This window comes from Lipophrys pholis (genome assembly GCF_963383615.2).
Source record: "Lipophrys pholis genome assembly, chromosome: 3".
Lineage (NCBI taxonomy): Eukaryota > Metazoa > Chordata > Actinopteri > Blenniiformes > Blenniidae > Lipophrys > Lipophrys pholis.
This window is the reverse complement of record NC_137627.1, coordinates 4,560,902-4,576,075: the sequence shown is the minus strand read 5'-3', so window position 1 is coordinate 4,576,075 and position 15,174 is coordinate 4,560,902. Positions and strand designations below refer to the sequence as shown.

General features: G+C 41.1%; 1 protein-coding gene across 1 annotated transcript in view; it reads left to right on the top strand.

Annotated features, from left to right (window-relative positions):
• acsl3a (acyl-CoA synthetase long chain family member 3a) overlaps nt 1–15,174 on the top strand; it is a 32,522-nt gene that overhangs the window by 3,348 nt on the left and 14,000 nt on the right. The window contains exons 2-5 of the mRNA XM_080460024.1: nt 2,695–3,145; nt 4,825–5,002; nt 11,554–11,663; nt 12,294–12,432. Coding sequence (XP_080316150.1) covers nt 2,771–3,145; nt 4,825–5,002; nt 11,554–11,663; nt 12,294–12,432 — 802 coding nt within the window. The 5' untranslated portion in view covers nt 2,695–2,770. The remainder of the gene's footprint in view (nt 1–2,694; nt 3,146–4,824; nt 5,003–11,553; nt 11,664–12,293; nt 12,433–15,174) is intronic.

Here is a 15,174-nt window from a genome sequence, read left to right as displayed (position 1 = left end):
ATAAACACTAATAATGGCGAGTATACAGACATTCATATGGACATACAAGAAAGTTAGGTTTCTATTACGGGTGACTCTCAGCTATAAAACAGAGCAGCAGCGTTTTAGAACATTTTACTTCCCCCCTGTTTCCACAGCGACAGCGTTGTCCTGTAAACAGACACCAACAACGCAACAAAAGTTTTCAGTTTTCACTTGAAAATATGACGTCATGTAAACGGGGCCTCAATATTAATCCAACTTGGCTGCAAAAACTCAAATTGAGCACAGTAACATTGTGAAGCCGTCTCATAATGCATCTTTCCTCCTTTTAACGCATGGACTCAGATGCAGCCATGCACAATAACACATGTTGTTTAAAAGCTGTGCCAGAGAGTCAGTCTCAAACAATTAGACACTGCGTCGTGTCCTTTGTAATATTTGTGGTAAATGTTCTGGCTTCTAAACAATACTGTGGATTTAAATCAAGATGTTGCACCTTTGGTATTTTCTATTGCATTCAGCCATCAGTTAAACCAACTAAAAAAGTAAATCATCATCCATATTAATACATTCATTTTGTGAATTCAGTTTTACCTTTGAACATTGTTTTTGAATAAGCATAGCTGCAGGAAAATAGCATCAACCTCAGCGGGAGTGTAGAGCTTTGGAACAGCGTCAGTCCTACGAAAGTCAGAGGCCCTGGATGAAATTCTTACCAGACAGTTTTGCTTTCGGTTGGCAGCAGACAGTGGAACTTCTAAGTTTTTATGTATTTAAAGTTGTTGTGCATGTCTGAGACACTTGACCACACCAGTGGTTTCCCCCAAAACATTTTCCTTGGAGATGCTCCACATTTCTCCCACGAAGGGCCATGTCCAAAACATAACGGTAGAGCCGAATACTGCCGGGCACGTCTACTCTTACCAACATACAAAGACAGAAACCTTAAAAAAAAAACAATCAAACCAGGAGGTACTAGACTTTGGGTACCAATGGTCTGCACCACACAACAGTAGAAGTAGACTTTTGTCTTTTTCCTCTCTTTGACTGCGTCCCTCCTCTCAGGATGCACATACAGCAATCAGAAAGTGGATGACCACGGGCGGTGGGTTTGAAACATCTGTTCCACCACAAGGGGCGGTTTTGGTAATCTGTGTCGTCGTGGCTCTGCATCAAGCAGAAACACAGCGGATCATGGAAAAGAGTCCACATCCCACAGGGAGAGAACTGCTGGTGAAATGTGTGATTTATTTATGAGTCTCAAAGGGAGACTTGAAGGATGACACACTGGGAGGTGTGTGTGTGCGTGTGTGTGTGTGTGTGTGGGTGTGTTTGTGTGTGTCTTTTCAGGCAGCCATAGGAACAATGTGGTGCTCCAGGGCAGCAAAATGAGCCTCGTCCTCATATGAATAATGAATTAGCGCTGGGAAAAAGGACTGATGGAGAACTTCAGATTGTGTTTGTGTGTCACTGCTTAAACAGTCTTGATCTGTTTTTATTTATTATTCTCCAAAATTCACAAATGGAAGTTGATGGCCTGTATAGTAACGACTTTCTAGTTAATACTCTCTGGTGACCTCCTGTGACCCTCAAAAGACCCTCTGACCAAAAGGTCATGTGACGTCTGATAATGCTCTGAGTGACGTTTGCTGGTGTCCTTCCCAGTTTCACACCACTGCAGATGTCTTTTTAACAGTCCAGCACCTGTTCTGCTTGAACACGTCTTGTATATATGTTGGTCTATATATTGACAGAATTGTATTCACTGTGCTTTTATCATCATTTAAGTTTAAACAGCACTCAAATAAATGTGCAACTCACAACACTGACACGTCTGGTAGCAGTATTTTAATGAATAACCTCAATGTGAGCACAGGATGGAAGACGGTAGCGTTTGATTTTCTTCATAAAGTAAACTATCAACACAAACAGGTTATCCGTTACTCATGGGCTCTCCTCACACTTACACTCCAGCTGTCACTTTCACTACTGACAATGATGACAATTCATCATTTGATGAAATGCTAAAAAAGGTACCGAAGAATCGTTTGAATTGCACTTTTTCTCCCAAGGGTCATTGAATTAACTCAAATTAGTGCAATTCTAAAATAACTTTTCTGGATGGAGGGTTAATTACACCTATGTTTAGAATGTGAACGGGTGACGACACAATATTTGACAAACACATTCAATAAGGAGGATAAGAAAAAAAAGATTTAGAATAGCAACTGTAAAATTATCCACGATGAAAACAACTAAATTGGACTTGGACATGCCAGAAAGCATTAACACTGCAGAGTTTTACTTAAGCCTGTTGAGTTGTTTACATGGTTCAAACTGTGTCTCTGTTGTTTTCTTCGCTGTCTGTGTGTCTCCTCTCGTCCACTCCCTGCTCTCACGACTCGTCTCTCTGTCTTCCTGGTTTACCTTCATGCCTGGCTGACGCTGACTGTGATTGACGCTGATGGATGAAGTGCTCATTGACACTGTTGGGTGGAGGAGTTGCTGGGAGAAGTTGCTGTGTCACAGCGGTTTCATTCAGACTGAACATCCTTTCGGATTCAGAATGCGCTCAGGGTCTCTTCCAGCCAGCCAGCCAAACCTCGGGATTACTACAGGAGTGTCATTTCGAAACTAAAATGGCGTGTTTCAGCTAAACCCAGGAGCATGACTTTTACTTTCCAGCAGTCCTGATTGCGGGTCTGTTTTCAGTTTCAGAGGCAGAGTGAGGAGCTTTAAAAGAAAAGGACGAGCCTCCCCTCCACCTTCTCCTCACTGCTCCACCAGGATGAAGCTGAAGGAGGACCTGAACCCGATGCTGCTGCTCCTCTTCCACCTCATGGTGTGGATCTACACCGTCATCAGCTTCCTGCCTTCTTACCTCCTCAGCTGGCTCTTCCAGCCCGGTGACGGCTTCTACGGCTCAGAGGACGAGCGAGCCAAGAGGGCGAAGGCCATATCGGCTTCTGGACGTCCAGAGGGACCATACCGAGCTGTGAGCGCCGCCAAGAGGCTGGTCACATCGCTGCACCCCGGAGCAGACACGCTGGACAAGTTGTTTGAGTACGCCGTCACGAGGTTCCCCCACAGAGACTGCCTCGGCACCAGGGAGGTGATCAGCGAGGAGGACGAGCGGCAGAGCAACGGGAAAGTCTTCAAGAAGGTAAACAACGATGTGACGGAGATAGACATGGTCTGAATGCAACGATGTACAAAAGCAACACACAGAATGTATTATTTGACACTATAATTAAACAGAGATGGAGCAGGGTTCATATTCTAACTGGAACTAGTTTAACAGTTGACAGTCAGACAATAGCAATTCAACTCTGTCGTCTGTCCAAACAAATGTCTGTGGACTCGCCATTGTTTATCTTTCATTCAGAAACAACCCACAGCAACACGTTTTCAGCCGTTTCTGTGTAAACGGACATCGCTTTCTAAAAGTTGCTGAGTAAACATGAATCTTTTTTAAAAATAAAAAAATCTTAAAATACATTTTTATTTGAAACGTTTCGTAAACAAGGCCTTTAATGATCCCTCATCTTTAACAGCAGCCTTCACCATGGTGTGTGAATGATGATGAAAATGACCTTTTAGTCCACTGAAGTGAAGAACATTCAGCTTCTCTAAAAATGCATCTTTCATTCCTGTTTTGTCACAGTTGACAGGATTTAACATGGTTACTTTTCATAACTGTAAAACGTCACCATACGATATCTGGAAATCGGATAAATGGTCATTACAGTGTCCCCAAGAACCAAATTGGTATAATGGTATAATCACAAAGATTTTTCTACAATTATTCAGTCATAAAATTCATATAAATTCAGGCTTTCTCATCCTACAACCATGTTATTGATTCACCATTTAAACTAAGTAATTTTAGTCAGTTTTCTTTGTTTCTTTTCCAACGTCGCACGGATTTTTCACATATTTCATTTCGTATATATTCTTTTTTTAACCAGCCTGAAGAGCTCCGTCAGTAAAATAAAGAAAAGTTCTAAGTAATCAGGTTTATGCTTTATTGGCACAGCTTTGAAATCTTTTGCAATCCTTGGGATCAGCTGTGTAATCTCTGGGGGCTTCAATACACTTCCACTAGTGAGTGCCATTATTGTGAGTTATTTTCAACTTTAGGTCAGAGTATGTGGAAACTGCACAAATCCCAGCAGCACCAGTGTGAGGACGAAAACACGTCACCCGGTGCACTCAATGTAGGTCAACTGAGAGGGATCCAAGTAAAAAAATATTTAGGCGTCTTTTCTTGAAGGTAGCGTTTTCAGAGTCCTCTGGTGTCTTCTATGTCAAGTTTAAGCATTAAGTAACTCAACAAATATAACACATGACGTATAAAAAGACTACTTTTCCTGAGCTAAATCTTTGTATATGAGGTTATCTTGAGTGCACGGTGCCTGCATGGTCCAGGATTATTAGCATTTACTTCTGAATTACTGCACTAAAGCCACCAGCCTGATCCTTTTAATCCATTTAAACTGCATTGTTGTAGCACTCATTGCTGCAAGAGTGCATAGCTTAGGTGTTTAGCTCCTGTTATTGTTTCCTGTATGTACTAAACAGTGCTGTGGGGTTGTCGTTACTGTGTGTTTTGTGTGCACTGCTATTTGTTAACCATTAGGAGTCGGTATAACCTCACTGATGCTCCTGCAGGCCCGTTGCTGTGTGAGTGTAAACAGCATGATGAGGAATCAATGAGCATGAGGGAGGATGTAGATCTGTGGTTAGTTTGTTTGAGATGGTGTCACGACTCATAACACTCATTGAATTTTTTAAGAAAAGGAACAAAATCCCCACCGGTTCTTCTCGCGACGTCTCCTGCAGGTGGTTCTCGGAGAGTACCGCTGGCTGTCCTATGAGGAGACCCTGACAGCGGCGACCCGCCTGGGCAGCGGCCTGGCATCGCTGGGGCAGCGGCCAAAATCCAACATTGCCATCTTCTGTGAGACCCGAGCCGAGTGGCTTATAGCCGCTCAGGCCTGCTTCAAATACAACTTCCCTTGTAAGTATGCACAGTGTACTCAACCTGATGCTGGATCACAGGACAAAGGTGGCGGTTCTAAACTTCCATGGAAATGGGAGGTATTGCAAATGTAACGTCATGTACCTTTAGGAAATTAAACTCAAGGAAAGTAATCAGCTGAGTTAAATCCGCCTTTTCTCGCTTTCAAACATCCTAATTTACCACATTTTGAAGAAGAAGCACGCATGGCTAATTTGTAGTGTTGCATAAATTACTGAGAGTTACCAATTGTGTCCATATAATATTATTGTATACATGTTAGTCATATGTATTTTTACTCACATAAATGTGTTGTTTTTAATTATCATTTCAAACACTAGTTTGTATTTACACTATTTACACTGCCACTGTCGATTTCGTGTAGAATTTTATATTTTTACATAGTGACCTTTGAACGTGCTCATGAGGCTCATCACACCAACTAGTGGTAAATGAAAGTATTACAAGACTTGGGCCCTATTTATACGACAATGTTTAAAGTAAAAACACATAATTTTTGTCTTTTCGTTTCAGAAAAGTTTCATGATAACACAGCACCGCTTTGAAAATAATTTAGACCAGGAAGTGCAATGTTACAACACACACACACGTACGCACGCACTCACACACACTCAGCGGTCCATAAGGGCATATTGAACTGAAGGGTTCAATATTTTACAGATAACCATTGCATCCTTAGTTTACACCAAAACGGCAGAAACATTGAAAACGATGCAGTTAGCCTGCCAACTGTTGGTTGTTTTTGTAATGATACTACACAAAGGGACACCCAAAACACAACAAAGGTTTTCAGTTTTCATTTGAAAACATCACGTAAACGGGGCCTCGGGTCAGTTGGTTCACTGTTATGGGGGGCAGTCTCTTTGTTGTGGCATAAATCTTCCCTCTGGTCTACGTGTCATTTTCCTCCTGTTTAATTATTTATGGGTTAAAATAAATCCCTCCTTATTAATAGTGATGAAAACTACTTAAGCAGCAGAGCAAACCAAACCCATCAAATGAATGTATTATATAATCCAAAGTACAGAACAGCTGTTACCGCTGCTCTTATAGAAAACAGCAGTTAAACCGTTAAAATAATAGCACAGAGATGAGTTTGGTCTCACAATACAACCACAAGTCAATACATTGTTCCTGAAGATCACAAAAGCCAAACGGTGTGCACATGCATGAGGAAAACTCACAACAAGCAGCTGAGGCAGAAGAAGGTCACTTTGTCCCTTCTGCTTTGTTGTTACGCAAGTGTCCCATTTCTCCTCCTTCTCCAGTTCTTTCTCCGTGTTTCTGTGATTAAAAAAACACACTCAAACTCTCACATGAGAGGACATTCTTGTTTGATATGACACGCTCTAACAATGGCTGACTAAAAGGCTTCTTGTGTCCTCCTAAATGGTTGGGTCAGGTTTGTATTTTCTTGTTTTCGGGGTTAGGGTTAACGGCGCTGCTATAACTGCTTGTAGTGTTTCGGGTCAGAGCCACGATAAGAAAAAAAGAATTAATGGATTAATGAGCGAATCTTTATTTTGAACATGCAAATATAAAAAGAAAGAAAGAAAGAAGTATTTGGATGAATAAAACAAAAACAACACAATCTACTTATTCTACATTTGCATGACAAAAAGGAGTAGACAGAAGTAAATACTTAATGAGTCCTACCCCTCTAACGCTCCTATATCCCTGTCAAACATTCAAAAGTTCCTTAAAATTTAATTTAACACCAACAGTTGCACAGATGCCTCTTATGGTACATTTTGATGCAATACCTCTCAAGAATCAGTCCTTTATATATCTTTTTGTAAACCGAATTATTGGAAAATGCACAAGCTCTAAAATGCTTTATTGCCAAAGAGGAATTTCTTTCAGGATTAAAAGTTTTTAAAACCAGTTAATCTGAAGCCATTATTCATATGACAGATTGAAGCCAATGCTGCTCCAAAGTTTTTGTCTGACATTTTTGAGAAATGAGAAGCGACAGACTTTCACCAACACTAGACTGACTGGATTTCACATTTTAACCAATTCACCCCAAAATAATGCAAAATTAAGATTATGTGTTGCATTTAATTGTATTTTTGAATCTTTTAAAAGAAAATAAGCACTGAATGAATTAAATTTTTTCTGGAAAAAATAGTATCATATTCAGGTTCTTGTTAAAATATAATGATTAAGGGTGTTTTATAATAGTTCTTGTTCTTCTTCACACCCAAAGGAGAAATTCTGAACTTATTAATATCATTGACCTGACCCCCTTAGTCTGTATGAGTCCTGAACTAAAATGAAGTGGCTCCACTTGACTTTATTTACCTAAAACATTGAAAAATGTTGTAACAATTACATCTACAATATGTAGTTTTTATTCAAATTTCAGTCTTTTTGTCGACTCTGTCCCAACTTTTTTTGAGATTTTCTGATGAAATGCTAAAATTCTCAAAATCCAGATTTGTTGTTTAAAAGGTTTTGTGTGAATACATTGTAAGTTGGATGAGGGACATTGCTTCCTTTCTTTACAATTGAAGGTTACATTTCAAATTTTTATTATTGCAGCTTTTTATTGCCCTGTGCTCATTTATTGTTTTTTGTAAAACACTCAATACCAGTTCAGTATATCTGTATCCCTAAAGGGTTCTTCATCTGGTCTGCGTGCTTCAGTGTAGACTCTAATAAACTTTTAGAAAACAGTGCGAGCCAGGAACTCATCTTCCTGATCTCTACGACTACCCCCTGCAAACACAAACAGCAGCAGTGGAAAAGAGCCGGCGGGGTATTTTTGGGGGGGGGGGGGGCAAGAGAGAGGGGAGTTAAAGGTTGGAGCGAGCAATGGGGAAGAAACAAGAGGGGAGGAAAGAAAGCAAGGCGGGGTGGCGTCAGATGAGGGGTGAGAGGGTCTACGTGAGCATCTGATGTTGACAGAGGCACGGCGGAGTCAGCCAAACGACCCCCGTGAACTCAAACACTCGGAGCTAGCGTGTTAGCGGGTCCCCGCTCGTGTGATTATCAGTTAAAGCAGGAAGGCCGACCGCCCTCCCAGATCCTGATGGCGTGTTCATGTGAAGCCAAACCTCTCGCAGAGTTTTTCCATACGCCACATTTCTGAAAGCAGGGGTCCGATCCGGTGTTTAGATCTCAGGCTGGGGGTGTCACGGCCCTCGTCCACACACACTTGAAGACTCGCAGCTCCATGACGCAGGAGTGTGACGTCTCCAGGCCCAGTGTGTGTGTGTGTGTGTGTGTTACTGTCTTATGCTATTTCCTCCTGTCACCTCTTCTTCCTTTCCTGTTTTGTCCCAGATCCTTTAGTTTGACCTGACACACACACACACACACACACACACACACACACACACACACACACACACACACACACACACACACACACACACACACACACACACACACACACACACACACACACACACACACACACACACACGGTTTCAAAATGTGGAGCTTCAGTTGTGGTTTTCCTTGTGATCCAACAGAAGGCGCTGTAATGGTTCACTATCAGGTTAATCAATTGACCGATTATGAAACAAAGCTACTTTTAATGTTTTTCACTAGAAAAACAAAACAAAAAGAATTTATTTATTATTCAAACTGTTCAAGAAGATGTTTTAATTTTGGGGGTGAAACTAATAAAAATAGAACATTGTAAGTGGCCCAGGATGTTTTAGCAGGTTTCCTGTTGCATGGCGTGCCACCCAATGACTTTAAAGTACATGTTTGGGTAGTTTGCAGTCATTGGGTCTGGCTTAAGTCACTGAGTGTAACTTACCATTACTGGTTGTCGCCTAAACTACTCAAGGTGTAGTTTAAACTACACTTTGTGGACGAGTGGGAAACTTCAAGACATGTAGGTTTTATGTTTTGTCTAATGTGTTTGTTTTTTGTTTTTTTTTTACTTTAAACTCCTCAAATACTCAAATAATTCCAGTTATGATGAACTGTCAATCTACATCTATCTAACATAAACATCTATCTGACAATACCAGAATTATTTCCTCATTAAGGCTTGAGCGCTTCAAGACAGTCCTGAGCGGAAGCATCCGTGCAGCCGCACATTCCAGCTCTCCATCAAACATTTAAAGTCAGTCATAACACCAAACCGCCTCCCACATAACCCCAGCAGAGCTTCTCATGCAGCGAGAGCTTGAAGCCCTCCAGCTCCAGGGCCACTGGAGATGCTCATGATATCATATGTGTGGAGAGAGCCAGCTCAGCGCGTCTGAGCAGCGTAGACAGAGCGCACGTACAACTGTGCTACTGTATGCAAACACAAGAGGCAAAGGTTCAAGGAAAACTCAATGTTGCTTCTGGGCTGTAGTACCATGTTCTGATGTTTAGTGTATCTGTGTCAAGAAAAGCAGTTGACTCATCACCAAGTTTATAAAAATGCTAAAATTCAGTTGAACCAATAAAATAAAATCACATTTTGACTCATTTATGGCCACTTGTGCTGTTTATGATATAATGTTAAGGTAAAGTACTGTCTCGCATTCATCGGGACTTTAAGGCCCTATTTAAGTTTCAAAGTAAAATTCCTATATATTTTTTTTCTTAATGAAATGTTTGGCATTTATACATTTTCAAAACGAAGACCATTTCCACACTGAAAATGATGTCTTTAGCATGGCAGGCCACAGGCTTGTACTGTTTGTTCTTTTTGTAATGAAAACAAATACACATACATTAACATTAGCAACGTCATGTACACAGCCATTCGTATGGACAGTTGAGAAAAATGGATTCTTATGACTGTGATTCTCAACAATAAAACCACCAAGCCCCAGGGGAATATGGACGGGTCGTCATGACACTCTGGAGGCAAACATGGTTGTTATCACCCATCTACTTGCGCGTGTACAGAAGAAGTATTTCAGGAAAGTTGCATTTTCAAAAAGTAAAATCTTTCCTTGTTTCCATGGAGATGGAATTGGAGAGCCGTTTTCTCAAACTTTGCATTTTCAGGTCGTTGTCATGTAAACGGACGCCTCAAAATGCAACAAACGTTTTATGCTTTCACTTGAAAACATTGTCATGTTGACAAAGCCTGAGATATTACTTTGTTTTACTTTAATCAAGTGCCACTGGTGAGATATTCCTTTTTTTTTTTTTTTAAATAGTAAAATTATAACTAAAATTACAAAGTTGTGTGGAGGTAAAGCTCAGTGATTGTTATTTTAAGCTACAACTTCACAAGAAATTAATCTAAGAATTAGGGGACTTACTTTAGTGACGTAAAGTTCATGTGAGAGTGTATTTAGATATTTCAAAACCCCACTTTTCTTTGTAGTGTCCTTAATCTAGGCTTTGTTTGCTTCCTTGATGGTACAACGTGTTAAGTCTTGATCATTAGCGTGGAGGACCTGAGTTTTACTCCTTGTTGCATCAGAAAGGGCATCAAGCATAAAGCTGTACAAGATACAGTGACTCACTATGGTGAGCCGTGTTAGAAAGCAGCAGCCGAATAGACACTATAGCAGGCTTGTTTGATATTAACTTCAGATAAACCAATCAGATTGCCGTCTTCCATCCTCTCTCACAGCCAGGTGCGCTTGCATGTTGGCACATATTTTCAAACCTGGTGAAGTCAAGGCGTTCCATTATAGAAAATTCAGCAACACAAGTTAAAGTTATAGCAACCGCCGTGATGAAGCTCTGGGCTCGACAAATCAAACTTTGACTGAATGACACGTACAGGGTGAGATACTGACCTTTCCTTGGGGATGCATTCAAAGTAAATAAAGAAATCTGCGCTTCTGGGAGACGTGTGATTTTATTTTTTTATATCCTCTGCTGGAGTTGCACATTGAGATCCTGCTGTTGTTGAATGCTGCTAGCATTTATTTGACTCAACCGAGGAATTTCGAGAAACGGGTGGAAAGAATAAAGACAAATTCAGAGAGGCATGCAGAGAATATCTTATTGTGAAAGTACTTTAATGCCACTGAATTCAAACTTGGTTTCAATTGGCCTGTAGTGCAATTACTTTACGTAGTCTAAAGAAAAACACTACAGTACCTTAGCAATGCGTTATAGCATCATGTTTTAGGATCAGCATGCCAAAAGTGGACATGAACGTGGCATTTGCTTCAAAATTGAGACGAGCCAGTACATAATGAGCCTGCTTTACAAAGATTCTTTATGAAAACAAAATTACATGATCACCCAAATAGATTGTGCTCTCAGTTTGCATGCATTATCCAGAACAAAGAACAACACCATGAGTGACAACATGTGGAAACAGGAGTATTCAAATGATGGTAAAACAGGCAAAATCAAGTAATACTTTCAATCATAAATCACATTGGACATCCATCCATTAATATAAACTGCATTTCAGTGATTGTTCCGTTAATAGTTCAGCTTCCACATACCAGATTTGTTTTTACACGAGCAAACCTGCAGTGGATCGTCCCCTCGCTGCTTCACTCCGGCAGAATGATTGGAGCAGTAATGATGCGGTTATATTTCAGCTGTTTCTCATTGCACAGATTGTCTCATCAGTGTGTGTGTGTGTGTGTGTGTTACAGTGGTCACCCTGTACTCCACCCTGGGAGGTCCGGCTGTAGCTCACGGCCTGAATGAAACTCAGGTCACACACATCATCACCAGCAGAGAGCTCCTGGAGACCAGGCTCAAGGTGAGAGCCACATAAGTGACACAAACACAGAAATGGCTGCAATGAATGCTGCAAATGTAGTTCTACGTGCCTAACCTTTAATAAGAGTTTGCGTTGTATGTGTATGAAATCACAGTTTAGATGTTTTATCAAATGGGTTGAATTGACCGAAGCGCTGATGTTTCCACCGCTCCCATAATGCTGCTACTGTGGAGTTGTTGCATGGTGGTCAGTTTACAGCAGCTGTTGTTATATAAAAAATAAAAAATAAATAGCTTGACTGCTCGATCCAAACATCAACCCTGATCCAATCAGAACATAATAATAATAATAACTATATCACCGGTTTCTAATCTGACCTACATCAGAGATTTTTCTGTCACTTTGGCCTGTGGAAACAGTGCGAAGAGTCAACTAGGAGCGAGTGCAGTGTGTCAGTACAGAGGAAAAAGACGATAGAGCCACTCGGACAGATTAAATCCTCAAAGACAAACGACGCTCTGGAGTTTCATCTTCCCCCCGTTTTATCAAAGTGACATAAACAAAACGCTCCTCTGCTCACTCTCACATGTCCTCCTCTGCTCTTCATCTCATGCGAGTGTAAACACAACCTGTGAATGTTTGGCATGCGTGTGTGCCCGTGTCCATCAGGCCATCCTGGTGGAGGTTCCCAGGCTGCAGCACATCATCGTCATGGACGACGCACCGGCCACGCGGCCCGGCTTTCCACGAGGCATCAGCATTCACAATATGGAGGCTGTTCAGAAGCTGGGAGCCCGGCCAGAGAACAGTGAGTTCTGCGAACTACTTATATTGTGCTGTTTTTTTTTTTTACATGATAATCAGTGACTTCAACAGCACACCAGACGAAACCCAACCACTATATGTGTTTTAAGATCTAAGTGAATTGTGGACAATAGCTGGAGCTGATCCAAGCTGACTGTGGTGAAGGCAGGTTATACTATAGACGGGTTGTCAGTCCTTAGAGGCTCGAATATGCTTCTTTGACGCATGCAAATTGCTACGTGGATTTTAAATGTTGTCGTGCATCGTTTACGTTTTATTGGTGTGGTTGTTGGTCAGTACATCCAGTAGAGGGCCGTGCACATTGTTGGTTTCATGGGGGACAAAGTTTCTAATCCAAACATCAAAGAAACAGGTTCAAAACTGATCAAATATGTATATTTGCAGCCCGAGCAGTATTTAAAGTTGGTGTGGGGGGGATTATTTGTTACGTCATGTTTTCAGCTTTGCTAATGAAGACAGTTCTAAACGGTTGACACAAGTCATCTGAGGTTTCTTTGTCCTGATGTCCAGTCGAGGTCATGTCTGCTTGTGTCCACACACATTCAGTCTTTCCTTCACTTCTATTTCTGTTGTCCTCCAAGTGAGGTGCTCTTCTTTTTTCCTTTCACTGGCCACACATGAGCTATAACCCACAACACTGCCCCCACAGGTCATCAGTGGTATTACTCTGTTTGCTATGCATCCGTATGCTTCCTAGTATTGAACCAAATTACTCATGTGATTAACGCAGTAGATAGATAGAAAGTCTGTCCACGTATTTAGCATCAAAACATATTTGATCTTTCATGGTTAAAATCACATAAAACACCCACATTTTAAATTATAATCGGCAGTTATTGTCTGATGCATGGTATCGGACTGCAGGAGGAAAGACCGTAGTAATTCAAAAAAAGAATAAAATCACACAGATCCGAACTCAGACACAAACTATGGATTACGCCACACAATATATTGCAATATTATGATACTCAAATATGCACATTGCAAAAGACCTGCCTGGATTAAAATAATTTATACATCCATGCACATTGGATTATTTCTCTGCAAATTCAAAGTGGCAGCATTTTAAATAAGGGAGAACAGTGTAATTGATTAAAATAAACATTGTTGGATAACCAACCTAGAAATTTAAATGGGATGACAGCCCTAATTATTTCATACCAAACTAATAAACAACCTCTCCTCAGATGTTTTTCCCATAGAATAAATCAGTGCGACAGGACATTATGAAATGGGATTAACACAGCTTTGGAGATAAATACAGCAAACAAATACATATATATAAAACTTTAGTACAGTACATAAAACTTTTAAAAACTACCCAAAGATAGGAAAGGTCAGCAATTCATGATTTCTGGGGGGTTTTTTGTTCAGTTTTTTTTGCTGTAACCACTGTAATAAAATGTTTCTCTGTCAGATTTAATACATAAACGAGCTGCCTCCCTAAAGGAACCCATATTGAATAGAACAAAGACCCAAACTCTCCTTGTTTGAGCAGCAGATGAGATGTTGGAGGGGCTGGATGTCTGGTGGACGGGGCGGGTTGGTTGTAGTCCCGTGAGGTCATGTGAATGAGGAAGTGCTAACATCTGTATCAGATTAGGGTCAATGTGGTGAACATGGAGGAGCAGGAAAACCGGCCTTTTCATTGAGGCCCCCTCGAACCCCCAGACCCGGAACATGACGAGCTGGTAGTGTCAGGAGCAGATAAAGGAGAGAAGGAAGCGGGGCTTCGGAGGGGGCGATGGAGCTCTGGGATGCAGGGGAGGCTCATGTTTACACACAACGGCGTTAACTTCACATGACATCAAGTCTCGGAGCACAAACTCCATCAAACATGGCTGCCGTCTGAGGAAGAGAGCACCGAGGTCCTCCTTCTGGGACTGGAATGGACTTCACTCTGCCTTCATCTCGGATGAGATTGAGCGTCTTCGCTCCACATGACACTCAATCTAAAGCGGTCCCTCACGTGCCCTCTGGTTTTGTTTCTCTCTGAAACTTTGAGGCAGATTTGGACTCATTTATCCAAACAGTGGGAGAGGAAGCCAGAGGAAGGATTTCATTACTCTGAGCTCTGCAGTTTCTCCTGCTTTGATTAGATGTTGTGATTGTGACCCTTTTCTAATGGGAGACAGAATCCTAACGGAAAGATGAATCATATGGGAAGAGTGAAGCTCTGCATTGACCCGCTCATCTGCCCAGTAAAGTCAATAGTAAAAAAGAAGGAAAACTTCAAAACTTGAGTGATTACCTAATTTAAAATTTCACAAATGAAAAGAACTGTCACAAATACATGAACATCATTTACGTAAGTGTTTGAGTATTGATCAGAGATTATCACAATACTCAGCATCATCACATGTTCTGATGTCGCGCGGCCATAGTCACTTTGCAACAATCGTTTTTCATCATCACAAAAACAGCCCAGTCTTTAACTCGATTCTGGGAATACAATGCTGTGCTTTTTTTGCTCAGGTTAAAGTGAGATATATATCTGTGATATTCTTTACTGTTAAACGGCGCTAGCAGGTCACGCTAATCCGGTTGTCATCGGATGGCCCGTAAAGATTACAGGGATGGTCCAGCGCCAGGCCTGAATAAAACGGCTTGAGTGGTTTAAAAAGAGCCAGAAAGGCAAAATGCATACTCAAGTCTCCAGTCAGAAGATTTAACAGCATTGCAGGATTTAACTCTTTATTTGAGTATTTTATATTGATTTAACGCT